This window comes from Podarcis filfolensis, assembly GCF_964270895.1.
Source record: "Podarcis filfolensis genome assembly, chromosome: 15".
NCBI lineage: Eukaryota > Metazoa > Chordata > Lepidosauria > Squamata > Lacertidae > Podarcis > Podarcis filfolensis.
The window spans coordinates 7,626,087-7,651,410 of NC_139618.1; the positions used below are offsets into that span (position 1 = coordinate 7,626,087).

The following is a 25,324-nucleotide window of genomic DNA, read 5'->3' on the forward strand; positions in this document are numbered from 1 at the left end:
AAGCCCCACCCCCTGACTCTGCTACATTTTGGGCAGTCCCCAGTGGCAGCTCTAGACAGGGCTGGGAATGCTCCCTGCCTAAAGTCCTGGAGAGCCCCTGCCTGTCAGTGCAGACACTACTGAGGTGGATGGACCAGTGTTCTGATTCAGTATAGAGCAGCTTCCTAGGTTCCCAAGTTCCTCCTCCACCACACCTGAGGGCAGCAGCCAGTTTAGGGGGCCGGGACAGGCCACACGGCAGACACACCTCTTGTTCCGCGTGGGGCTGCCACTGCAGCTGTCCCCCAGCCTCTGCCCCCCTGCAGTGGTTGCCTCTCTGTGCCTAACTGTTCAACCAACCCTCATAGCTGCATAATTGTGCTGTTTGTCCTGCTTCCGCGGTGCAGCTTCTTAAAGACTGGGGCGGGTGGGTTCAGGACTGAAATGTAGGAATCGTAGGTGAGACGGAAGGACATTGAGTCAGGAAATGAGTTGTAGGAAAAGGAAAGGCAGGGGGCCACAAATGGATAGCAGAGTGTGTGCTCTGCATGCAGACAGAACCAAGGTCAATCACCAGTTTAAAAAACCCTCAAGTTATGGGGGGCTGTGTGGCAGCTGATCTATCCATCCCCTCCTACCATGAGATCTAGAAACTTGCTTTGATTGGAGACAGGCATATGTCTTGGGGTTTTTTTGTTTTCCTGAAAGAGTTCATGAAGGACATAACAGAGGCATGACAACCCAAAGGGCAATACGTCACAAACCTGCAGAAGCTTCCCATCAGAGGCCTCAGGTACACCACAGGAAATGGCTTCTTTGTCATACCACCTCCAACTCGGCTGAAAACTAGTTAGCTGGTCTTCAGCCTTTGGGCACAGAGCACCCATTCATGGATTTTTAAACAGAACAAAAGGTGCAAACCCCCAACCAACCCTCTTCATAGAAGAATTGCCTTTGAACAGCCTTTGAATAATATTGGATCTTATTTTACTGTTGTGACAAGCTCCACCCCACAGCTATTAGCAAAAAGCAACTTCCCTCTCCCTCCCATCGTTCTGCCCACCCCCAATGCACCTATCTGCAGCTCAGGTTACATGGTAAGAACAGTTCAAACAGCATTTTAAACCCATTGTAATCTACCACCATTGTTTATGGCATGAAGAAAAGGTCCTAAATTGCATTTCTAGGACTTGCTTTCTTCATCAAGGGTAGTAATTTGACAAGGAGAGGAAATTTAGGCTTCTTTCACAGGCTTGGCCTGGGATTCTGATTTAAGTTTTTGAGAAGCTGCAAGGGGAACAGAAAACTTATTTCTGATCATTTGGGGAGTGGGTAGCTGTGTGGGGAGTGTCTGTAATAATAAAAATCAGTTTGTTGACACCAAAGGCACATGAGCATATTTTTAGCTGAGATATAGGAGGCCGTTGGGCATTTTGCAAGCGCATAACCCAACAAGTAACACACTCATAATTCACTAATGTTTGCTGAATGACAGGGTTAAGTGGCTGCTATTCCCGGCCTCCCACCACACTAATGTATTCCAGACCTGCTCTCCTTCTCCTGGATGGAAGTCAAATTGTTGCCTGCCTGCCTTGATACAGCAGCAGCCTTCCACCGCGAATAAGCCCCACTTCCTAAATGATTTTCATTTGTTTTTCTAATCTAATTTTTCCCTCGGCACCTCACTAATCATCAGTCCCATTAAGGCTTTGATGGGTTGACTGCTTTCCAGAGACGAGGCCATCCCGCCGTCGGCAGGGCGCTGACCTTCAACCGCAGCAGCCCCAAGTCCATCTTCTCTTGTTAAGCAACCTGAGTGCTGAGGTCTCTCTTTCCGCAATGGAAGAAGTGCCCTTAGAGGGGGCAGAGACCCTTGTGGAGTCTCCACCGTCCCCATTTCCTTTTCCTACCTTGTCGCCATCTAAGGTGAAACTAGGAGCTAGATTATTTCCTTTTTTTAAATGTGAAGTTCCAGCTCATCTGAAAGGCTAGGTATCTTATAACTTTCAATCTTTGATTCATTGAGGGGTTTCTGGTTAGGGGTGTGTAGAGATGAATGGAACTGTCACTTTTCAGTTCTTCATTTTTCTGATCTTAAATTCAGTTCCCAACATTCCTGTCACAATTTGTGATTAAAAATTAATAATACAAGATTCTAATGAAAATTCATCAGAATTTTAGGGTGTGAATTTCTACTAATAAAGACATTTTGGTATGCAGTTTCCCCTTATTTATTTTTTTGCAAAGAAGTTTCTCCTGATATAATGCAATTTTCTATGCTACTGTCATTTATCAGCTAGCACATTGTATATGCTGCCTCCAAAGGATCGGTGGTATATTTTGGGCTGTGCCTAGATATGTCACTGTCACTAGAGCACCCATTCCCAACTAGCTGGTTCATCATCTATGATTCCTGGACAGGGATAGCTTTGTCATGTAGATCCATGCATTGGTAACCTCACATCTAGATTACTGTAATGCACTATGCGTGGGACTACCCTTGTGCCTGATTTGGTTGCTGTAAAATGCAGCTTTCAAGATACTCAGTGGGGCACCCAGTTTGCTTATATTACATTAGTGTTAAGAGGCAGATTAACTACTGATACAAGCAAAAAGTTTGGTTCCCCAGTACAGACCAAGCTGAGCAGTAAGATCTTCTGAGGAAAGTCTGCTGGTCATTCTGCAGCTGATGGATTCTCGCTTGGTAACAACACAAAAGTGGGCCTTCTCAGTGGTGGCACCCACCCTTGGAATGGCTCCCCCTTCAGCATTTGAGAGGCGGAGATTGGTAATCAGCTTTAAAGCCTCTTAAAGAAGTGTGTGTGTTTGTGTACTACTCAGTTTTATCCATGGTGTATTCATTTTTATTCTATTTTTTAAAGCAGTGTTTTATATTGATTTTTTATTATATTTTATGCAGTGCTATTTTTCTAGAAAAAGGTGCTGGAACTGACCCTGAACCAGTATACCAGTTTCTGGGTATCACAAGTGGGGAGAGACAGTACAGGTGTGCTCAGATCCTGTTTGCCTGCTTCCCAAAGGCATCTGATTGGCCACTGTGATGCTGCTGGTATAAATGAGGGCTTTTGGTCTGATCCAGCTGCAGGGCTCTCCTTACAGCACTTCTGCCCTCACCTGGCTCCCCACACCTGCTGCATCATTCCCTCTTGGTTTTAGCCCTAGGAATTAATTGCCCCAAGGAGCCACCAGCTGTTATCTTCATGGTGTAGATAACAGTAAGTCAGATGGGAAAGAGCTCCCCATCCCAGTAAAAAAAATACCCCTACCCTTGTGGTGAATGCAAAGTGGTAGTGATGTTCTGCCTGAATTGGGGGCTAAAGCAAACCTTTGTAGACTAATTTCTGATATCACTCTGGATAGAGTCATACTGCATTCCCTCCCCCCCCATACAAATTTAGAAATACATTGAAGCCTAGTCTGGCAAAGAACTATATGCTATCAGCTCCTTGCGCCTCTTCAGGCAGCTCTAATATTCTTCGTAAAAGAAAAGAGTGATAAGCTTTTTTGAATCAAGGCACCCAGAGATGCAGAAGGCTGGTTTTTAATAATTAGTACCATGGTGCAGCTCATGAGAGTACAAGCCATGCCAGCCTTTCTCAACTCCCTCAATTTAAAATAGCCAGTAAAAAATAAATAAATTAGTCATTTAAAATATGGAAAGCCCCAGTTTCCAAGGCAATTGCATCCGACGGACAGTTAAACACCTCTTGTTAGCCAAAACCATAATGGTCAAGTTGATGCTAGTTGGTGGTGGCTTGATAAATGGTTTGATGCTTTAGTTTTTAAGAGTCCCGGTGACTCTTTTTGCAAGCACCCACCTGGCGGGGACTGTGGAAAATAATCCATGAATCCCTGGGAGCTATGATGTCACACACATCCTTCTGAAGTCTTTCTTGAAACTTTGCCTTTCAGAGTTCTGATGCGCAGGAGACAAGCATGATTAAAAGAATGGGGCATCTAGTTATCAAGAAAAGAACCTTCATGCCAGGTAGGTTTATGTCTCCTCCCTAGCAGATGTGGAAATGCGTAGAACACCTTGTCCGCTGTAACAGAGTAATTAAGAAATGATGATTGACTAACCAGAGCATATGGGCAGCTTTTTGAGATGAATGCAGGTAAGGGAAGTGGAAAAATAGACATTAACAGCTAGGTGTCAAGCGATTACTGCAAATGACACATCATACAACACTGTTCAAAACAGATTTTTTTATTATTTTTTTCTGAGACAAACACATTGATTTTCTGGACCACAGTAGAGGATGGAAACCTTTCACAAACTTATTTATTTGAAAATACAAATATAAAATTATACTTTCCACATCTGTGATGTGAGAGACCCCCATCCATGTAGTATATTTTTACAACAGGGCTTCGGAAAGCCATACACAGAGACCTGAAAGATGCTTGATATATATAGATACACGTATATATATATATGTATGTATATATATATTTATATATGTATATAAAAAGTCACTACCAAAGTTCGCATCAGTTCATACTAAAATATAAAAGGAAGGGGCTAGGCCTGGCCACTGTGTCATTGTTGATTAAGTACATTTAGAACCACCTGAAAATGTTGAGACTTTGCATTGGATTTACTGATGGAATTCAAAACATGTACAACATATACAGTGAGATTATTTTGCTATCACTAGAATTCAATTGACACTCACATCCCACACATGTGTGGTGGTGTTGGCATATGTACAAACACAGGTTATTCTATAGCACGGGTGACTTCTTTTTTTGTTTGTTTTTGTCTGAAACAAAATTCTATCAAGACAATACATTCTGATTGTTTGGTAACTGGCAAACAGATCACTTTGATTTTGAATTCCTTTTATTTTTTGGTAATTTTTTTTATTACAGTATTAAAGTATTGCTTAGCTTGCAGAATCTCATGTAGTGCTTGCACACAGTGAGAAAATGGATTGGAATTAGATTCTGCGCACTTTATGAAACTCTACAGTGTATTGATGCAGATTTTTTGGGAATCTGCCAGTGTGTCTAAGGCCCCCTGTCACTCAAAACATAGTTAGACTAGCTTCAGTTTGCTCTTCCAACCATTTTGCTTTTCAGAAAAAAACCCAAAACAAAACAAAAAGGAAACCTTTCAAAACAAATACACCCAAGAGTAAAAAATAAGTAGTTAGTGTTTTTTTTTTGTAAACAATTTCATATGCAATATATATATTACACAACCATGGCTGACCTTCAAGAAAAAAATGTAGGAAAACTATATTGCTTTAGTTTTGTTTTATGTTGCATTGAATTAGATGGCAAATGAAACAGGGTGGTTTGGTGGCTGGAGTCCCTAGCCCTCATTCACACTCAAGATTGAAAGAATCGTACAGGGTTAATAGCTGGGTGATGGAGAAGAGAAAATTAAAAAAAGTCTGTACACCTTTCAGGTCATTATTATTTACCAACAATTACCCAATGATTCAACTAGCCTAGCAAGATGTGTAACATTCATCAGCTTGTGTATATACTGCTGTACAAGGGGAAAAAAATTACAGCAACAGAGCCATGCTACCTTAAAGTCCAAGCTACAAATTCAAATTAAAATGAACATTATGTAGAATAGGAAACAAAAAAGGGACAGGTTGCTCTTCATTTTAATCAAGTTAAGATTGGATGGGTGTGTTTTGTTTCCGCTCTCCCCACCTTCGGCGGGAGGAGAAACAGGCAATGTGAATTAAAAACTCCCAATATCCCATGAGTGAAATTCTGGCCCTCTGTTCAAGTCAGTAGCAAAAAAGAAAAGTATGCCAGGATTTCATGCCAAGCTCTTTCCAAACTTTTAGATCAATTTTGACATCCAAACGCCACGGAAACAAGCAGAGAATTTCTCATAGAGTTTCCTGGTCTCTGGTTTTCACAAGATTGTTTTTAAAAATTAACTTTTAACTTGAGGCACAAAGCAGCATTTTCCAATGCTTTCTCCATGGAGGTGTGTAAAGAATCCACCACAGTACTTGAGTGGTGCTTTTCAATCCCTGTTTACACCATTCTGCTCCTACATTTTGGTTTTTGCTAACTCCAAGGCATTGTTTGGAAGGGGAAGTTTGGAACAAAATGATGAGATGCTGAAGATGGGGCTTGTTGCCTGCTCACCTTGACTAAAATAAAGATGCAGCTGAGCCTTCTGTGCTAAAATTAATTGTTTTTAAAAACAAACAAACGAACCCAAATCCTTTGAAACAGATTTCTAGATGAGTGAGGGAACTAAAATGAACCTTAGCCTAGGAAGCCACTTCAGAAACATACCAGGTTCCACACAAGTTGTGCTATGGGCCACTGGGGCTTTTCAAAAGGTATAGAAACATCTAAAACATATTCACACAGGTTATCAATTTTTTTCTTCTGAGCATTCTTTTTTAAAAAAATATTTTTTCTCTTAGTAAAATCATTTTATTATACCATGCCTCCCTCTTTTTTTATTTTAAAAAATAAATTAAAAAAATCCAGTTTTGCATATCTAGCGTTAGCATTTAAGGTAGTATGGCACACCCTCTTTATAAAAGTCAAAGGGTGGGGGAATCTATAAAATGCCGCAGCAGTTTTGCTAGCATTTTTTTCCTTCTTCTTCTTCTTTTTTTTTTTTTTAACATTGTGAGACCTTTGGTTAGTTGAAACCACATGAGATCAGCAGAAAGAAAAAAACACAAAAAGAAAATTTAAGTTTTAAAAAAACACCTGCCCAAAATTATTAGCATTTCGTTTTGTCTTAAATAAGAGAAAGTTCTATCCTTACTGGTCCTAAATCTGAATAACTACATCTATGTATTTAACCTTAATTACGATACAACTACCAATATGTACTAGAAGAGGAAGAAAGAGAAGAAAAGAGAAGGGGTTGGGGGTTGTCACTACACTAGCATCAGGACAGCACTCTTACAAGATAGTCATTTTTATACATTATTAACATACAACAATGATCAAATAATCTGCTATGAGGTGACAGGGAATGAATGACGAGGAGGAACACATGGTAGTATACAGTACAGGCACACGCTCCCGGGAACTCCTGACAGGAAAGCTCCATTGAAATGAATGGGAGCTGCGCAGAGCTCCTGGGAGGGAGAACTCGACATCATTTGAAAGGAGCCTTCAGAGAAGTCGTCCCTGATAGGTGGTACTCTGATGTCATCTACATTGATTAAAGAGTAATAAAAAAAAAAATTCCCTGACTTTTTTTTTTTTACACACTTGACTCTCAGGGAATTTGGTTTGCAGTTAATTACTTTTCTTTCTTTATTATTATTAATAGTATTATTATTATTTAGTGTACTACTTGATCAAGTCTCAATTTTAAAAAGCGTCCAGCATTCTGGCTTTTAAACCTGGTTGTTTTGAAATAAGAAAATAATAATAATAATAATACAACCAAAGACATTACACAACCAACCAACAAACAAAAAAAACAACAACCCAAAACCAACAACAAACAAAGAAACCCATGTTTTTTGTTTTTAAAAACAAGACCCTCCCCCCTCCTTACGGTTAGCATTATGGTGCCTCGGTGAGTGTTCAAAGATGCTTTGCTCTAACTTGTCTATTGAACAACTATGTTAGCCTACTTGTTAGTAAAGTTTTACAAAAATAGGAGCGCAGCAGCTTTTTTTTCTCTTAACAAATGTCGCATTCAGTGTCTTATTCTGGCTGTACCTAGAGTACCAAATTTATAAACGTAACAATTTAAAAAAATATTAATAAACCTTGTCAATATTAATGTTAAAAAAAAGAATATATCCACACTATAGTTATGCTTGTAATATCACCTACTGTTGTACTTCGAGTTGCTGTTGCTGGCCTATTTGACCCATATTTAAAAAATTAAATTAAAAAATATCCTTCATAAGACTCCTCCCCAGCAGAGGACCATATATATAACAGCCAAACATTAAACATGTGCAAATTGGAAATTGTCAGTTTTTCCCTACCAGTCACAGTGCAATGATGTTTTTTATACATTTTTTTTTTCAAATCTGTTTTCATCTACAATAAATTAAATCTTCTCTTGCGTCTAGGGTGATAAACTTGTAGCACTGAGGTATTCAGAACAATATTTTCTTTTTTTAAAAACAAAACAAAACTTTGCTTTCCCTAATTTGTTAATATAGGAAAGAATGGATGAGGTGAGAAGATGCAAGGCTTAATTTGCACCCCCTGCCCACAGCGTGGGAGCTTCCAAGTGGACTCGCTTGGCCAGAGAGCTATAGAAGGCGTCAGGGTGGCTGAAATGGATGGACAGTCAGTCAGGTGATCTAAAGAATGGTTAAAAAAAGTGTGCTTGGATTTTTAAATACCGTCTTAAATATTATATTTGTAGCTTTTTCAATCTTGGGAAAAGCAGGTTTTTTTTTCCTTCTTAACTTAAAAATGTAACTAGACTGTTACTTTATAAGCTGTGCACAGATGTCTAGTTAATATGCTGGTATGACGCTAGTACAGTTATAAGGTCTAACACCTACAGAGCAAGCTAAACAGTGTTGATCTAACTGCTATGGGCCAGCTCTGGCAGTCGATCTCAAACGTTTAAAAATGTCAGGGTGCAACCCACTGGGAGCTTTGCTGTTCCGTGTGCTGGCGAGATGAATGGGAGCCAGGAAGGGCAGTTCCCTGCCCTTGGGCCTCTTCTGTTCACGTCAAAGCACATGTGGAAGAGAAGCTTCCAGCAGATCGGGGCCCCCTAATCTTTGCCTTTTTCTTCCGTTCAGTACAGAAACTGCCTTAGTCTGACTCCATCACAAAAATATTATGCATTTCTCTTTTTTAATAGTTTATATGTAAGTTAATGGAATTGTATTTACAGTATTATTATTTTTTCAGAAATCACAATTTCAAAAAACCTTATATCGCCTCTTTTTCAACAACAAAAAAATGCACTTATAGAAAAAGGACGCACAAAAAACTTTGTAGTCCTTGCCTTATTGCCGAAAATAGATATAATTAGGTTAACTAATACAAAGAACTGCTAGAGATCTTGATACTGAGCCAGCCTCCCATTCCCTATACAGCATAAATAGAATATGTCCGCTCACTTGTCTTGCTTGCTCTACTTCTAAATTCAGTGTGTGCTAAATTCCACCTGAAAAAAGTTTTTTAGCTTCAGAATTGGTACCAGTCAACTGAGAATCGTGTTACCACTTCAGCTTCTTTTAAGCGACGAAAGTACATAAAACAAAATAAAGGGGTGGGAGGTTATTAAAAAGCAAAGCCAAAAAAAAAAAAAATAATCCTCGTAATATATAAACAGTTATATTATGGTTAGGCTTTTTCTAAATACACAAAGTAGTAGGTCTACGTGACTACAAGCCTATGTCAAAATACTACAAAAGAGTGATTAAAATAGATTTCAAAGGGGAAAAAACATCAAGAAAAATAATAAAATGAACAAAATGGATTATATATATATACACATATTCTTTTCTTTAAAAAGCTGTTGTTCTATATAGTACAGCAGGTTCGTGAGATGATAGAGATTGTGGACAACCCAAGTCCGCTGAATGCCACCTCCAGTTTGTGTGGGTTATTGGTGATGATGCAATGCTCAAAGTCTGATTGATGATGTATCACCTAAACATGGAACCATTCAGAAACTTCGCCCTGTCTTGCCTGGACATCCAGATATACTCTACAGTGCGTTTTTTGAAAAGGAAAGAGAGAGAGAGAGAGTGTGTGTGAATAGATAAAAACAGCAACAATTATAGCCAACACTTCATAGACATGTTACTAGTTCTAGGGGCCTTTTTATGGTCACACGTTGAATGTGGTGTACCTGGGGTGTCATTTGTTTCCCAACAGGCCACCATACGCTTGTGTTAAAGGGCGAGGGACTTATGCATGTTGATATCCAGAGCTGTGTGTAACCAACCGTGTTAAGAATATCAAAATGCTGCACCACATCAGCTCAAGTTCAGAAACAGGGAAAGTGGAATTCTGGTGCTTACATACACTATGCAATTATGTCATATGCCTCCTTATTCTGTGATTCACAGGGAGCTATTCAGCGTGCACGAGTCCCCTCCCCTGACTGGTGGAAAGCAGATTTAGCCTCCCCACACCCAACTTCTGATATGTTAGCGGGCACGGCTTCCAGGTATAAGGTTAGAATTTAATCTTTTTTCTTTTTCTTTTTTTAAAGAAAGCTGAAATTCTTAGGGAATCTGATTTCGGTGGCTAATATCAAATTCTCCAGCTTTCTGCCGCTCTAGTGGCACCGCAGCATACACATAGAGTCTATTATTCATGTGGTAACTGCACCTATCTGCCGAGAAACGTGATAGGGAAAGAGGAACTGGGGTGATTGAGACTCTTAGGCAAATGACCTACAAGGGGAGCTAAGATGGTAACTTACACATAATATGAATTACCCTTAAAACAGAAACAGGCAGGGAGCTAATGCTGTAAACAGGGACTCTCTGCTTCTAGGTCCATGCAAAAAAACCAGGGTGTTAAGTGCCAGGGATGTTAATATTGACAATAACTTGGTCCTAGAGCCATAGCTCAGTGGCAGAACACATGCTTTGTATGCAGAAGGTCTCAGGTTCAACTTCTGACATCTCCAGGTAAGGAGAACCCTGAAAAACTGCTGCCAACCCGTGTAGATAGCACTGAGCCATATGGTCCAATGTGTCTGACTCAGTATAAGGCACCTCCCTATGTTCCAAGTGTTGTCTTCCTTTTAAGGTCGTGCGCTGTGGAGCCACAAGGTCCTCAAAATTAGAGTTCAAGGCAAACCCTTTAAAATTTTTATAGGTTGGAGTTACTTGTGAGTGAGAAGAACTTCTGTTTCCTTGGTGTTCTTGGAAGGAAGTCATGTGTCTGAGATGGCTCCTCCTACTGCGTCTTGCCCCAAAAGAGTTTTTCTTCATACCATCCTTATGGGCTTTGGAGTCATCATCCCTGTTGGCCAGCTCCTCCACCCACAACCTGCCCCTGCATGTTTATCATGGATTCCTGGGGGGATCTACTGCTGGTGCATTCAGCTTTCCCATCACCTTAGGCAGGAAGTAGTGTCACTTGTTGACTAGTTTGTGTGATGGTTTATGTTTCCTGGTATGCCCCATTCAGCTTTTCCTAACTCTTGAACATGGAGAGTGATGCATGGCCATGCAGTGCCGCTGGTCTGGAAAGGCAGCTTTTGGCTTCTTACAGCAGTTCCAGGAGCCTCCTTGCTTTGACCTCTCTGGAGAGGGAGCACTCAAGAGAGCCTCTGCCCTAGGCATTCTAACTTCCTGCTGTATGCCTTCTTGAACAAGCTGGCCTTGCTGGTTCCATGCCTTATGGAATGTGCCACTAAGATGGACCACTTGTGTCCAGAAGATGGAGAATAGGAAAGAGGAGGGAGAAGAGGAAGAGGGCAGAAGGAATGCTGACTTAGTGCATCATTCTTCCTTCAATGGGACTTACGTACTTATTTACCCCTTTCCAGTCCTGGACAGGGGGACTGCAATGGTAGGGAAGGGCCTGTTGCTGGTGTGGACCTGGCAGAATTCCTTTTCCCCAGACAAACGCAGTATTGAGAGGACTTAACCCCCTCCACTGACAGTTCACTTGCAGCCCAGAGCTTTAGCCTTCCTTGGACGTGGCTTGGAGGGCTATCCTGTTCACCTGCTTCAGAGGCCTCTGGTTCTTAAAACACGTTTCCCTTTGAGGGTGACTTTGCCCTGCTGTGGGGCATAGTGTTTGGCTGCTGATGCCAGCCAAGGCTGAGATGCGGGTGGGCTCTGCAGGCTTCTCCATCACCTCAGTGAATCTCATGGTGCCTGCTTGCTGCGATGAGCAATTGCGCCAACCCTCTCAGCCATCTGGGCACAATGTTCTCCACCGTCCCACTTGGGGCTCCTCTCTTTCTCTGCCTCCTCCTCTTCTGTGCAATTGTGCCAGTGTGAACCACAAACCTCCTGTGCTACAGGAGCAGCCTCCCAAATGCCCCCAGTTTCTAACAGCAGATGGGGAATGAAAGGGGAGGCAGGGGGAGAGAGAAACACACAGAAGAAGAAAATGCAGAAGACAAGCTAGGAGCTCAAGTTGATCCCAACCATCCAGCTCATGAGGCAGGGTGGTCTGGTGAGAAGGAGGTTCCCTCCCCCTGGGTAGTCTCATCTACTTGGGACCATAATTGGATCCAGCCAGAGGGAGGAGCCATCCCAGACACATGGCTGCTCTCCAGGAACCTGTGGGGGAACTTCATTTACACATTTTTTAGAAAAGTAAGAGATGTGCTTGGCAAACAACTTGGATGAAAAAGCATGCCAATAGTTGATGTAAAGTCTTCCTTTTTCTGAAACAGGCCCTCTTCACAGGACTTCAAAACCAAGTATGAAGGTGAACCTGTGCTCTTTGATAGAGGTGGTGGTGGGTGCATTGAAGGGCAAAAATAAAGAGCGTGACATGACAAGGGAAGAGAGAGTGGCATGTAACTAAGCGCTCTGGTGGAGTTAAGAAAGAGGCATGCTGCATTTGTAATAATGACTTGGATATGGAAGTGATTGTTATTGAATCCCACTGGTACCTAATTTTTTATTTTTCTTACTGGCTTCAGCCAATATAATCAGTGAGAATGAGACAACTAAATAACGCGTGTTCACACTGCCTCTCTAAAAATTAACTTCATGTTTCTATCCACCAAGCTCTTTATTCATTCCACTTGGCCTGGTGCCAGAAGGGATACCTTCTCCCAACACACCTGAAATCAGGCCTCACATATCAAGAAGTTCCCTAGAAGACGTTCTCAGAGCAAGGCCCTGGGTTTAAGGCAGCAAAAGTCATTTGTGGCAAAGTCCTACTTGAAAACAACAGAGCGAAACTTGAGTCACAGCTAACTCAAATCATGCTGGTGTCAGTAGGAATTAGCCATGGCTAGTGTTTGTTTGGTGTTTTTTTTGCCAGTTTTTGCCCACTCGGCTATCAGGCTTTGGGTCTGTTTCAAGCAAGGCCTCTCTCTAGAAACCTCTTGAGCAGCTTGGCTTTTCTAATAAGCTTATGGGAAGCTGTCAGACAAGGCAGCTGCAGTGGATGGAGGTAGCACAGCCTGGCACCTCTGAGCGTCTGATCCGCAAGCTTCTTTCCTGCTTGGTGGTCTTGGTGTTTAGGGGGAGATGTGAAAAATACAGGTTGGAGAGGAAGCTATGAACCAGTAAATCCTGGTTCAGATCTTAGCTCAGCCATAAACTGAGCTATGCTAGTATCTCTGCTTCAACTGCGATCTGATCTGCAGCTCTACCTACCTACCATGCAGGGCTGTTGTGAGAATTACTGAAATGTTGTGTGCGAAGGACTTCACTGAACTCCAATGCTAAGCATAAACATAATGATCAGCAGAAGTATGGGGACCAAATGGTACAACCTTTCTGTAATTGGGAACAGGTTAGGAAAGGCTATCCAGGGCCCGTTATTGCCTGAAGATGTGTGTTTGTGTGGTTGTCAAGAAGAAATAAGGATTGCCGCAGAAGGTATTCTCAACAAGGCTCACAGAGGACTAGATGTCTCTGAAGCTACAGCAGAAGATACCTAGTGGAGTGAAGAAAACATGGCGCACAAATTACAGACATGCTCTTCATTTGAAATGGGCTTATTTCAGCCACTGCTTATTGCCTTGTTAATGGCGGTTACAGCGCTCATGTGGGTCCTGGGTGAATTAATGCCGTATACCTGGTTAACATTTGTTAGCACCAAAACACCATTTTAAACTGCTCATGTAGTATATTTATGTGAGTAGCAAGACTGCATTTGAACCTGGTTGCTATTAGTAACTTTAACATAATAAGCAAGCAACCATTAATGGCACTAGTTTGAGACCCTGATTCACCTAGAATGGTGTCCTGGTTTTCTTTTTGTTGTATCTCACTGCCAGTCACTGAGATCATACTCCACAGAAACAAATGTAACTGCCTTATACTGAGTCAGGCCATTGGTGCATCCACCTCAGGCAGCAGCTCCCCAGGATTTTAGGTGGGCAATTATTTCCCAGCCCTACCTGGAGATGCTGGAGATGGAACTAGGGACCATTTGCTTGCAGGGCAGATGCCTGACCACTGAATTATGTTCTAAAGGTTAGTGACGAGTACAGAATTTATTTATTTCAGTACATGTAATACCCTGTCTTTCTTCCACCATAAAACTCAAGCTGGCATATATGGGATTCTCAGGCACTAACCAGACTCAGACCTGTTTAGTTTCAGCAAGGTATCTTGATCGCGTGCCCTCAAATCACACTCTGGGTATGAAGGAGCAACTCAGCCTTCATTAAGTGATGCAGAGCATGCTGCCTGATGAGAATCATGGAGCATTGTTATATGTTTTGCAAGGGGGTGTGTGTGGAACAGATGCAACTCAAATGCCTTAGCATCCTTGAGAACCTTTTTAAGAACTCATTTGTTCATGGTCGAAAAACCTTGGGTCACTTAAAACCACACCACCATATTCACCCCTCTGACATTCATAAAGCCTTTCACAAGCATCATGCCAAATTCTCCTAATTTCAGCAATCATTATTTTAATTCCATGCATTGATTTGGAATTTAGAAGGCATGCAATTAGCAGCAAAATAAAGCATTTACCACAGATATAGATATATATGTATATAAGCTGGTCATGGACTGTTTTCTAGGAGTTGTTTTTACTCTTTAGACTGAATATTTATAATTTGATATGCAAAGACCCCACATTGGGGTGGTCAGTTGAAGGGTAGGAAACAGGCAGGGATCCAGATAGGACATTAGTAAGTAGGTAGTTTTAATTTGAGGTAGCTGTTCTGAAAGTACTAACAGTCCTTAGTGGTGGATTTGAAGCAATAAAGCATTGCACTTTTGAATGCTGCTTTTTCCACAAGTCTCTAGTCCACATTAATGGTACTTATTTAAAAAAATGCTCACAGAAGGTTGAGGATTCCTCAACAGCTCTTTGTATTTGAATAATCAAATCGATAGCATAAAAATGAAATATATGTAAACACACTTTGCTCAGGATCCCTTTCCACTTTCCATCCCAGAAAACTGAATAATAATAATAATAATAATAATACAAGGAAAAAATGATTTAAAGACAGGAAGAAAGAAAAGTGTAAGAATGTAAAAAAAATGACAAAATATAAGGGACATAGTTGAAAATATAAATGCTATATACTGGAATACCTCCAAGTGAGATGGCAACCAACCCTGTGTAACGTTTCAATGGTATCCATTTGTAAAAGCCGTTGCAATCAAAGGCCCCTAAAATTGTACAATTGTTAATGTCATCAGTGTGATACATGGGAAGAGATTGTGATTTTTATTTATTTTTTGCATGGATTTATCAAAAGTCTCAAGTGTGTGTGGTGCCAGCATGAATATTTAGAAAAGCTGCAATCTAGTCCTGCTAACATCTCTGTGGATTCAATTCTAGGGATATTTTTCCAAGATCACATCTGAAAAGTAAATTTCTTAAGCTGCTGTTAGTAAATGGATGGCGTGAAAGGTATTAAAAAGGCAGCTACTTTCTGTAGAATGTTATTGAACGTAAAATTAAAGAGCCAGCTGTGTGCAGGCACACACAAAATAATTTTAAAGGCCACATTAGTGCAGACAAAGCACAATGCTGAGTGCTGTATTATTCTTTGGAAGCCAGGCTGCTGCAAAAGGTCAACAGCGCACACGTTTTCAAGAACAACCCGATCTTTTCTTTCTTTAGGCGAAAAATGGAAATGAGGGGTGTTGCAAAGTGGTGATAGATGGCAGTTTAGATTGATGTAGGTCTTAACAGAATAATAATCTGTCTTTCACTGTACAGCTGATCCAATGGGATTTTGCAAGTTACCCAGCTGACATTACAAGGGGAATGGAATTAAAACAAAAACCATACATGTCCGGGTGTTAACTTTTTTAACGCAGTAAAACACTTTTGGAACTTTGTCTGCACTTTGGGTTATTTAGGATATAGCTCCAGATACAAGAAAATGGACAGGAATAATCCGTTTGGCTTAAAATAATTTGGTTAACTGGTCACTAAACAGCATCAGACATTCATGCTAACACACACAATTGAACACAGTAGAATTGAGATGGGGGGAGGGGGGGGCTTGCATGCAAATTTGTTGAGCAAAATTTCCACTCGAAAATTAGTAATTTTCCGCTTCCAAATTAATAATCACACCACATTAATACTAGAACATCTTGTATTCGCTTGAGAAAAAAAATACGTTAAAAACTTGCTAACATTTTTGCAGATGAACAGATTTAAAGCAACAAACTTCAGTTCTTTATAAATTGGATTCACATAACCATTCCTCCACCCACACACTATGCAACCTTTTTCCACCTTCCAAAAACGGATTAGATCTTAAAACTGAATACGAAATAATGGCACAGCAAGAAGCCCCTGTTCTGGTGATGTGAATCCATTCTCTCATGAGTAGCTGGTAAGGTGCAGAGCAAGGCAACTTTCCATGCTAAGTGTTATTATATCAGTAGTTCATTTCTAGCCCAGCTAAAATTTAAAAAAGTGATACAGGCCATTCCTTGCTTCCTGTTTTAAGGTTATAGGAGTGTTCCTGCAAATTGCTCCTATGCATATTCATACATCTACTTTTGACAAAGGGTTAGGGTGCAAGGAGCTGCTCCCAGATTCTTGGGAGCATGAGCAGAGTTATCAACCTTTATAACTTTTGGGATATGGAAGTTGCTTGGAGGAGTACAGATAGATCTCATCTTACACTGATTTTACATACGTGATTCCAGCGTTACACAGATCACAGAAAAAAAATTAAAATAAGGAGGGGTGGGAGATAGGGAAAACCCCCAGGAAGGCCGTCTAAGGTTATGCAATGGCTCCTGTGAGATCTCACGGGAGCCCTCCAGGGCCTTCCAGAGCCCGATAAGCAAAGTGGGTGGGTGGGGGGGAGCAAGGCCCACTCAGTGACGACTTTAGACAGGGAAGGATGGTTGTGAAGAGCTGTTCCGGGGATCGTTCTGCCTTTGTGCAATTTCCCTTATATGCACAATAGCCGGAATGTAACATGTAAGTGGAGATCTACCTGTACTTTAGGATCTCAAAATTAGCTCATGTAAGCATTTTTGTGGGGGTGGGGTGGGGTGGCTTATAGCCAGAAAAAAACTTAAGCACACCTTTGGAAATTAAGCACTCCTGTTTTTGTAGGATTGTGGCATTTGTTATCTTTCAGCTGCTTGAGTGGGAGCACTAAAGTGAGATCTCTCACCTGGGTAAGATTGCTATGAAAAAAACTTAACAGGTTTCCTTAAACAGAAGCGCACACACATTGCTAAAATTACCGTATTTTTCGCACGATTGGACGCACCGGACCATAGGGCGCACCTAGTTTTTTGGGGGGGAAATAAAGGAAAAATTTTTTCCCTTTATTTCCCCCCCAAAAGCAGGTCAGGGAAACCGAACCAGGTCGAGGAACAGTGGGATAGTGGCGCTGCGCCTCCCTGCTGTCCCCCGAGCTTGTGGGGCTGGCTGATGTCTGCCTGGCGCGCGGGGCGCTCTGATTCAGGGCGCCCCGCCCGCCGGGCGGCAGGCTGCTATCCGCAGCTTGGGGAGCCTTGCGGGGAACTCCTGCAGGGCTCCCCACCCTGCGGATGTCTGCCCGGCGCGAGGGGCGCTCTGATTCAGGGCGCCCCGCCCGCCGGGCGGCAGGCTGCTATCCGCAGCTTGGGGAGCCTTGCGGGGAACTCCTGCAGGGCTCCCCACCCTGCGGATGTCTGCCCGGCGCGAGGGGCGCTCTGATTCAGGGCGCCCCACCCGCCAGGCGGCAGGCTGCCATCCGCAGCTTGGAGAGCCTTGCGGGGAACTCCTGCAGGGCTCCCCACCCTGCGGATGTCTGCCCTGCGCGAGGGGCGCTCTGATTCAGGGCGCCCCACCCACCGGGCGGCAGGCTGCTATCCGCAGCTTGGGGAGCCTTGCGGGGAACTCCTGCAGGGCTCCCCACCCTGCGGATGTCTGCCCGGCGCGAGGGGCGCTCTGATTCAGGGCGCCCCGCCCGCCGGGCGGCAGGCTGCTATCCGCAGCGTGGGGAGCCTTGCGGGGAACTCCTGCAGGGCTCCCCACCCTGCGGATGTGTTCCCGAAGCGCCGGGCGCTCCGCTTTCAGGCCGCCCGACGCTCCGGGAAGCAGGCTGCTATCCACAGCCTAGACATCCCTGCGGGACCTCCCACAGGGCTGCCTAGGCTGCGGATGTGTTCCCGAAGCGCCGGGCGCTCCGCTTTCAGGGCGCCCGACGCTCCGGGAAGCAGGCTGCTATCCGCAGCCTAGACATCCCTGCGGGACCTCCCACAGGGCTGCCTAGGCTGCGGATGTGTTCCCGAAGCGCCGGGCGCTCCGCTTTCAGGCCGCCCGACGCTCCGGGAAGCAGGCTGCTATCCGCAGCCTAGACATCCCTGCGGGACCTCCCACAGGGCTGCCTAGGCTGCGGATGTGTTCCCGAAGCGCCGGGCGCTCTGCTTTCAGGGCGCCCGACGCTCCGGGAAGCAGGCTGCTATCCGCAGCCTAGACACGGCTAGCGGAGCGCTAATCCCGAAGCTTGGGGCTGCGGAGCTCAGCGCGCCCCAAGCTTCTGGGTGCCGGCAAGGTCTAGACGGCTAGCGGAGACCTTGCCGGCACCCAGAAGCTTGGGGCGCGCTGAGCTCCGCACGCCCCAAGCTTCGGGATTAATGCAGCGCCCCGCTAGCCGTGGGAGAGCTGGGTCTCCCACGGCTAGCGGATAGCTTTCTGAAGCCTTGAGAGCGAGAAGGGTCGGTGCGCACCGACCCCTCTCACTTTCCAGGCTTCAGTGAAAGCCTGCATTCGCTCCATAGGACGCACACACATTTTCACTTGCTTTTTAGGAGGGAAAAAGTGCGTCCTATGGTGCGAAAAATACGGTATAAAAAAGACACTTGGTGTGCTGTGCAGGTTGATGGATCAGAGGAAATCTCTGCCCGCCCCCTTTACAGAAATAAATACACAGTGCAACTTCTGTCAAATGGACACCTCTCAGCAGCTGACGTTTATCTGGAATAACGGAGCACAATGCAAGTCCAGTATCTGGCAAAAGATCTGAATATGTGGTCTGGCTGAATGAAGTCTTATTGTACCTTGCAAGGGAAGTGTAACGGTTTGCTGTTACAATCAAAAGAAAGTGAAGCTTCAGGTATATGGAATCCATAGAGGATGCCGGGGCAAAGGTAGAGCCACACAAATAGATTCAATTTAGCTTCTAATACACGTGACAGGCAGGAGTCCTGGCTTTGTGTGGCTTTGAAGGCCTATTTAGAAAGTGTAGTAGCTTCTATAACAGGAGCCTACCCTGACAGCGGTGGGAGGGATTGCACTCGTTGGCAGCTAACTCTGCTCATTTCAGAGCCCAGGACACGCTAGGAAGAGAAACGGGGAAACAAAGAAGACTACTTACAGCAATTCCATGCCCAAAGCCGGAGCCAGGCTGGGGGCTGGCAGCACTTATGTAGTTACCAACACCGGAGTCTTGACTGGCTGTACCGTAGAGGTCTGCAACGGGACCCGGGCTGTTCGCCCCTGGGAATCCTCCGGGCCGGGCTGGGTTGGAGCCTGCCGGGGAAGCGGGTGCGCCAAAATTCGGTTGAGCACTGTAGCTATTCAAGACTGGTGTGCAGAGAATAAAGCTGGGTATGAGGCCAGAAGCCGAGCATGCACAGTTATTACAAAGCCAAACACTAAAAAAAGAAAAGAAAACAGCCTAGGTCCAACTTCTAACACTTAACCAAGGCCATGCGATAGGAGAGCAAGTACTCAATAATAGTCAGCCCATACTACTAAGAAGCTTGGAGCTCCAAATATATAGAAATATGTATAAAGAGAGAAGGAAAAAAAAAACCATTCAACACACTACTGCAACCAGAGACGGTAGGTGCTCAGTTTCACCAAATTATCACAAAAATATATATTTTTCAACATCTGATTTGATGCTCATGCAGTAGTAAAACGAGTTTTCTAGATCTGGGCACGTCGAGACAGCATTCACATCCCATGCAAACTACAAAGGAACTAGTTTTAGACTACACATTGTGTTAATATTGATATTAAATGTTGATAAGCAAAGAAAGAAAACCGTTTTTTGGATCCACTGAAAACTTTCAGATGAAATATATGTCCTGTCCACCCACCCACTTTTTAGCTCTCAAGGTACATGAAGATTGGGAGGTTTGAAATGCTTTTCTTTAAAACAAACAAACAAACAAACAAACAAACAAACAAACAAACAAATGATATGCAATGGAACATTTGGGGTGTTTTAGGTACCAGAGGAGGGTTGGTTTCCCTTTCCTCCTCCCCTAATAATGAGTGTCTGTCTCCATCTCCAAAACTATTATTTGGGCACTACCGGAATGCACAAAGAAATAAGTAGCTAGAAGCAGGAACAATCCTATAATCTTAATTATTTCCAGAGAGGGAAGGAGGGAGGGAAAAAATGTAAATAGTAATAGGGAAGTCAGCTCCTTTAGCCGAAAGCACGATGCATTTCTTTTTGTCAACTATTTGGTAGAAAAAGTGAAATTAGCAGATTTAGTGGAGGAGGAGGAACCCAACCATAAGTAGTATGCTACAAAGAGAGAGAACTGCCAGCTTTATGCTTTGAGACCATCCACCTGCCTTCATGACTATATCAAGGCAAGCAGTGCTATTTCTTGAGCTGATCATTCTTGACCTTTTAAAATCTATTGCTTAATTATACTGAACAAGATGCTCTCAAATAGCTCTGACTATAATGCAAACCTAGAAAATGATGTTCCAGGAACGCTGTTATTAAATAAACCTTTGCTGTTATTGGTCTATTTGCATTGTCTAGAGATGTTTGATATGTAAAATAATTGGTGGAAGTATCTGAAAAATGCTTTTAAAGAAAAAAAAAAGAGAAAGAAACAGGATTAAATAGCAAAAAGACACAGGGCCTGCCCTCTCTGACAACAAACTACAGAGCACCGTTCCCTCTATACATCTAGGCAGAGTGAAATGGGAAGTTGCAAAGCCTTTACCATAGCTTTGAATCTTTCAGCCCACCAAAGATGCAAGCTTGTAAGTTTCCCCAGAGGTCAAAATGCCATGTTGCCTGGAGGTATAGTTGGGAATCCTGCCTCCCCTTTCCCAAGCTGGGAGAAAAAAACTATCTGGGAGGAATATGCCCCTGGGCATTTCACATTAGTTTTCTTTCTGCATCTTGCTAGATTCCACACTTTTGAGGAAAACAGCTGTTTGTCTATTTACAGAAAACTCCACAACATTTCCTGGAAGAGAGGGGCTTTCCCCAAAGCCTCACACACCAAAAGGGAATCTTTCTACCTCTAACAAACACCCATGCTTAAAAAATAGATAAATTGAAAAACAAATCTGGTACATCTTGAGCAACACAGATCTGCAAAGTCCTAAACTAAAGGCCAGCTGTAAATGTGCAGCCCCTCCCATAGCAAAATATTATAAGTATTAACCTGGCAGAGATAAAATGGGGTCTGTGTGCATGGAGAGAATGCATGAAGCAGTATCCCTAGTGTTTGGCAGGGGGACAGGTGACCACAATCAGCACTGAGGCTGGGGAGAAAGATCTAGGGAAGTAACTGCATTGTGCTGGACTGAAATGGCAAAACAACGTACTTAAAAAAATATTAAAGATTAAATGTCAAGCTAACATTTGGCGTTCTCACTCATGGAGAAAAACATCCAGCTGAGATATTCAGAGGCCCTTTATTAACTTGCTAGAGCAGACTTTTCTTTTCCAGTTCAGTAAAGTGGATACAGGCCTTGCTGACAGCTCACCAGAAAGCCTCCGTTACCCAGGCAAATAAATGCTTAGGCTTCTGAAGTGAGTGATGCAGAGCCTCCACGTGGAAGTGGCTTTAAATCACGCCAGATGGAGGCTGCCTTCGTGTGAGCCAGAGGTGGCTGTCCTGGTAAGGTGAGGAGTCCTGGCAGGATGGGTGCATCCAAGGGAAGCTCAAAATGGCCACCATGCAGACATGGGCAGGCCTTGGTAATAGGACGCCTTCCCTGCAGCCTTCGCAGTGCCGACTTATGCTGGGCTTGGGGAAGGAGGTAAGAGGGCTCTGGCAAGGTCCCAGAGTGCTCCTACCTTCCCAAAGCCCAGTAAGCGCTTGCCTGGCTTTGGGAAGGAGGACGCTAGGACCCTGCCAGAGCCCTCCTCCCTCCTTCCTGAAGCCGGCCAAGCGCTTGCCTGGCTTTGAAAAGGCGCCCTCCTTGGCTTGCATGCCTTGTGCAGCTGCAATGCTCACACTGCACTAAATCCGCCTCTGATGTAGAGGCCCTTGCTGGGGAGCTGCCCAGATAGCAAAGGGATCTCCTTATTTCAATGTGCTTACAAAGAAGCACAGGAGCCTTGAAGGGATATAATAATTTTTAGTTGTCTCAGGATTGTGCACCAAAGGAGCTGCCGTGTGTTTGGGAAGAGGAAACTGATGGAAGAGATGGTCCTGCCTTGAGCAAGATGGCTCCCTGACCTCTTCTAACTGTGTTCCTGGTTGCCCACGGTTATTTCCACTGCTCCCTTTTGTGTGTGTTTCCTGCTGGCTCAGGATTCATGGCTAGATACCAAAATGAGTGCATTTCTGAAAAACGGATGCAAAGCTAAACACACAAAGCATTCTCAGTAGATAAAAGACAAGCCTCTCCATCTCCACTCAGGTATAAGTAAACCTGTCTGTGGGGGCCCAAAGCGCTGAGGGAGGATTGACACACCAGTCAACTGATCTGTCAGATTTGGCAGCCTGACCACCTATTCTTTAATGGTGGTCCAATACTGTAAAAGTATTGCAAAGTAGGAAGTTTCAAGGACTGTTTTTGTCTCAATATTCCAGGAATGCCTGCTTTACTTTATGATGCTTCCTTTCTTAGCAACGATAGGAACAAGGGCTTCTTGCTCCCTTTGCCTATAGTGGTTAAGATTCCATAATGATGATGGTGGAGGAAAAGAAGAAAACAGCTGCTGTTGGAGGGAACACTGCTTACCTAGCACTATTGCATTTAAAAAGGGAGCTTTGGCTTTTTAACTGTACTTTGCTTTCTTTCTGTTTTCATTTTCATGCAGTTTTGCAACTGCAGGCCCACCCTCCAATTCTGGGATACAATCCAAATAGAATACCAAGGCTGAAATCCTAAAACTGGGGAGGGGAGAGTGGTGGGCGCCAAAGGCAGCTTATATACCTCATCCAACAACCTGTTGGGCTTTTGCCGGCAGGGAAGGAACGAGGGTGCAGGTTCACTCTTGCTCGCCTATGTCCTTGGCTAGGGTTTTAAACATTTGTTTAAATTAGTGATTTTCAACCAGGGTGCTGTGGCTCCCTGGGGTGCCTTGAGTGATGGTTAGAGGTGCCACGGGCAACACAGGCCTCCATCCCTCTTTCCTTCCCTCCCTCCTCTGATGCCCTCTCACATCTCTGCCTCCCAAAGGCTTGCACAGCTGTTTATTGCAGCAGCCCTGGCTATAAGATCCACAGGTGAATGGTGCCTCTTGGAGGCCCCTCTCTTTGGGGTGGGGGGCAGCTTAGAGACCGGGGGCGGCAGCAGCAGCTGCTCAGAGGACTCCCAAGTAGAGAGGGGAGAGGAGAGGAGGCTGAGGGAACCCTCCACAAGGAAGGGTGTTCGAAAAAGGGTGAGGCTGCCAGCTCTGCAGGCAGGGGGTGATATAACTGGGTTCCTCAGCCCAATGTTGTGCCACAGAAAGAATGTAGTTGGTTAAGGGAGCCATGGACTCAAAAAGGTTGAAAACCTCTGATTTAAATTATTCCCCTAGCATTGATTCCATTGTTGGGGTTTAATCTTCAGTTTGAGGTGTGTCAGAGGACTGGGAAGGCTTTAGATCCAAGCCTTCCCCAGGTCTACACCTTCTCAGCCCTATTGATGTCTGAGCTGCCATATTGGTAGTGCAGAGTTTCCACAGCAGGAAGGGGGAATCCAAAAATGAGATCTCTGTTTCTACTCTCAGAAGCTTCCTAAAGTTCATAGGAATCCTGCCTGGGACAAAAAGATTTTAGGACCTGTGAATTGTTTGCATTTATAGATGCCTTGCCAGGTATCCTAACAAAATTAGATTTTAATAATAATAATAATAATAATAATGGCCTTGTTTCCCTATAACAGTGATCTAATGATTATAGCGTTCGTTGTCATCATAAAAGTTAATGCTTTGAAAATTCTTGACTGTTATGTGACAGTTAACCAAATCTTTTCTGATCAGTCAAACATTCAACACTACTCAGGGGAAAGAGGGTGTTGCATCACCATCCCCAGGGTGGGCCTGAATACAGTGCACCAAGCCCACAGGGCCATGTCAACAGTTTAGCCTCAACTGATTGCACACCAGTAGAGATGTACAACTGCACACAAGGCCAAGTTGCTTGGAGCAGTATTTTTTCCTTCTCCAAAATGACATCCACTGTCTGTACTCATACCTAGGGAGCACATTTAACTGGTCTCTGCTGTGCTAGTGGAAAGAGCCAAGTAAGCTCACTCTGCCAGGGGAATTCTGGAAGATACCAATAGGGGGAAATGTCCTTCTTAATGGGAACAACAACTGCAAAACAGACAATTTGCAAGAAAGTGTGAGCAAACTTATCAGATTCCAGAGGTTGGAGACTTTTTCTCAGTGTTCGGCCCAACAATTTTGGGCCTAATTGTTTTAGACTGCAGGAGCTTAGGGAACAGGAGCAAGCCCCCGCAGTGCCCCTACACCTTCAGGGACACTTGCCCCCTCCAAGTAGCCTTGCAACCAACCAACTGAATTCACCAGAACATATTGAAATGTATCTTTTCACAGTTGTTAAACACACACACATATGAATGATACTGTTTGTACATTCAGGATTTGCTTGTGAAGTCTGAACAAAGACTGTTGACTATACAAAGTCAAGGGTAATTTCCCATTGTTTGAACATCATTTTGATAGTTCGCTGTGATCGCAGAATTGACTACAGGAGAAATGCAAAGCATAAAAAGCACGCCCACTGGGACATTATCTTGCAAATACACTAGAGGAGTAGAAGATGTCTCGGCTCCTTTTTTGTTCATGACCTACAAAACAGCGAGTTGCAAAAACTTCAGAGGAGCGTTTGGAAAAGCTGTTACAGAGCTGGCAGTCTGCAGTAGACCCAACACATTAGAGAAGACAGGTCTTGGAACTGCCACAGAGAAAAAGCACCTTGCAGAGACTGGCTTTTAATCAGAATATATTGCTGTAATATACTTCTCCAATACAAGCATCCTTGTAAGACTTAAAAAAAAGTTAGACGTGAAGTATCAAAAAGGAAGGGAGTAGTCATCTGATAATGTATTTCAGAAACAAATCTTAAATAAG

General features: G+C 43.6%; 1 protein-coding gene and 2 long non-coding RNA genes across 55 annotated transcripts in view; 2 read left to right on the forward strand and 1 right to left on the reverse strand.

Annotated features, from left to right (window-relative positions):
* LOC310750207 overlaps positions 1 to 8,327 on the forward strand; it is a 42,686-nt gene extending 34,359 nt beyond the window's left edge. For all 5 annotated transcript variants that reach the window (XR_014541964.1, XR_014541965.1, XR_014541966.1 and 2 more), the window contains 2 exons: positions 3,913 to 3,988; positions 8,130 to 8,327. This is a non-coding gene — a long non-coding RNA (uncharacterized lncRNA). The remainder of the gene's footprint in view (positions 1 to 3,912; positions 3,989 to 8,129) is intronic.
* The window catches only part of MSI2 (musashi RNA binding protein 2), a 451,089-nt gene continuing 429,956 nt past the window's right edge, over positions 4,192 to 25,324 (reverse strand). For 17 of the 49 annotated variants that reach the window (XM_083587782.1, XM_083587801.1, XM_083587784.1 and 14 more), the window contains one exon: positions 19,219 to 19,608. In XM_083587782.1, the coding sequence (XP_083443908.1) occupies positions 19,340 to 19,608 (269 nt within the window). In that variant the 3' untranslated portion in view covers positions 19,219 to 19,339. Of the gene's footprint in view, positions 9,644 to 10,160; positions 13,525 to 15,146; positions 15,225 to 19,218; positions 19,609 to 25,324 lie in introns of those variants that run through there. The other 32 variants (XM_083587795.1, XM_083587794.1, XM_083587779.1 and 29 more) reach the window with 8 other exon arrangements.
* LOC310750252 lies at positions 14,062 to 19,089 on the forward strand. Its single transcript, XR_014542023.1, has 2 exons — positions 14,062 to 14,199; positions 18,942 to 19,089. It is a non-coding gene; the product is annotated as an uncharacterized lncRNA (long non-coding RNA).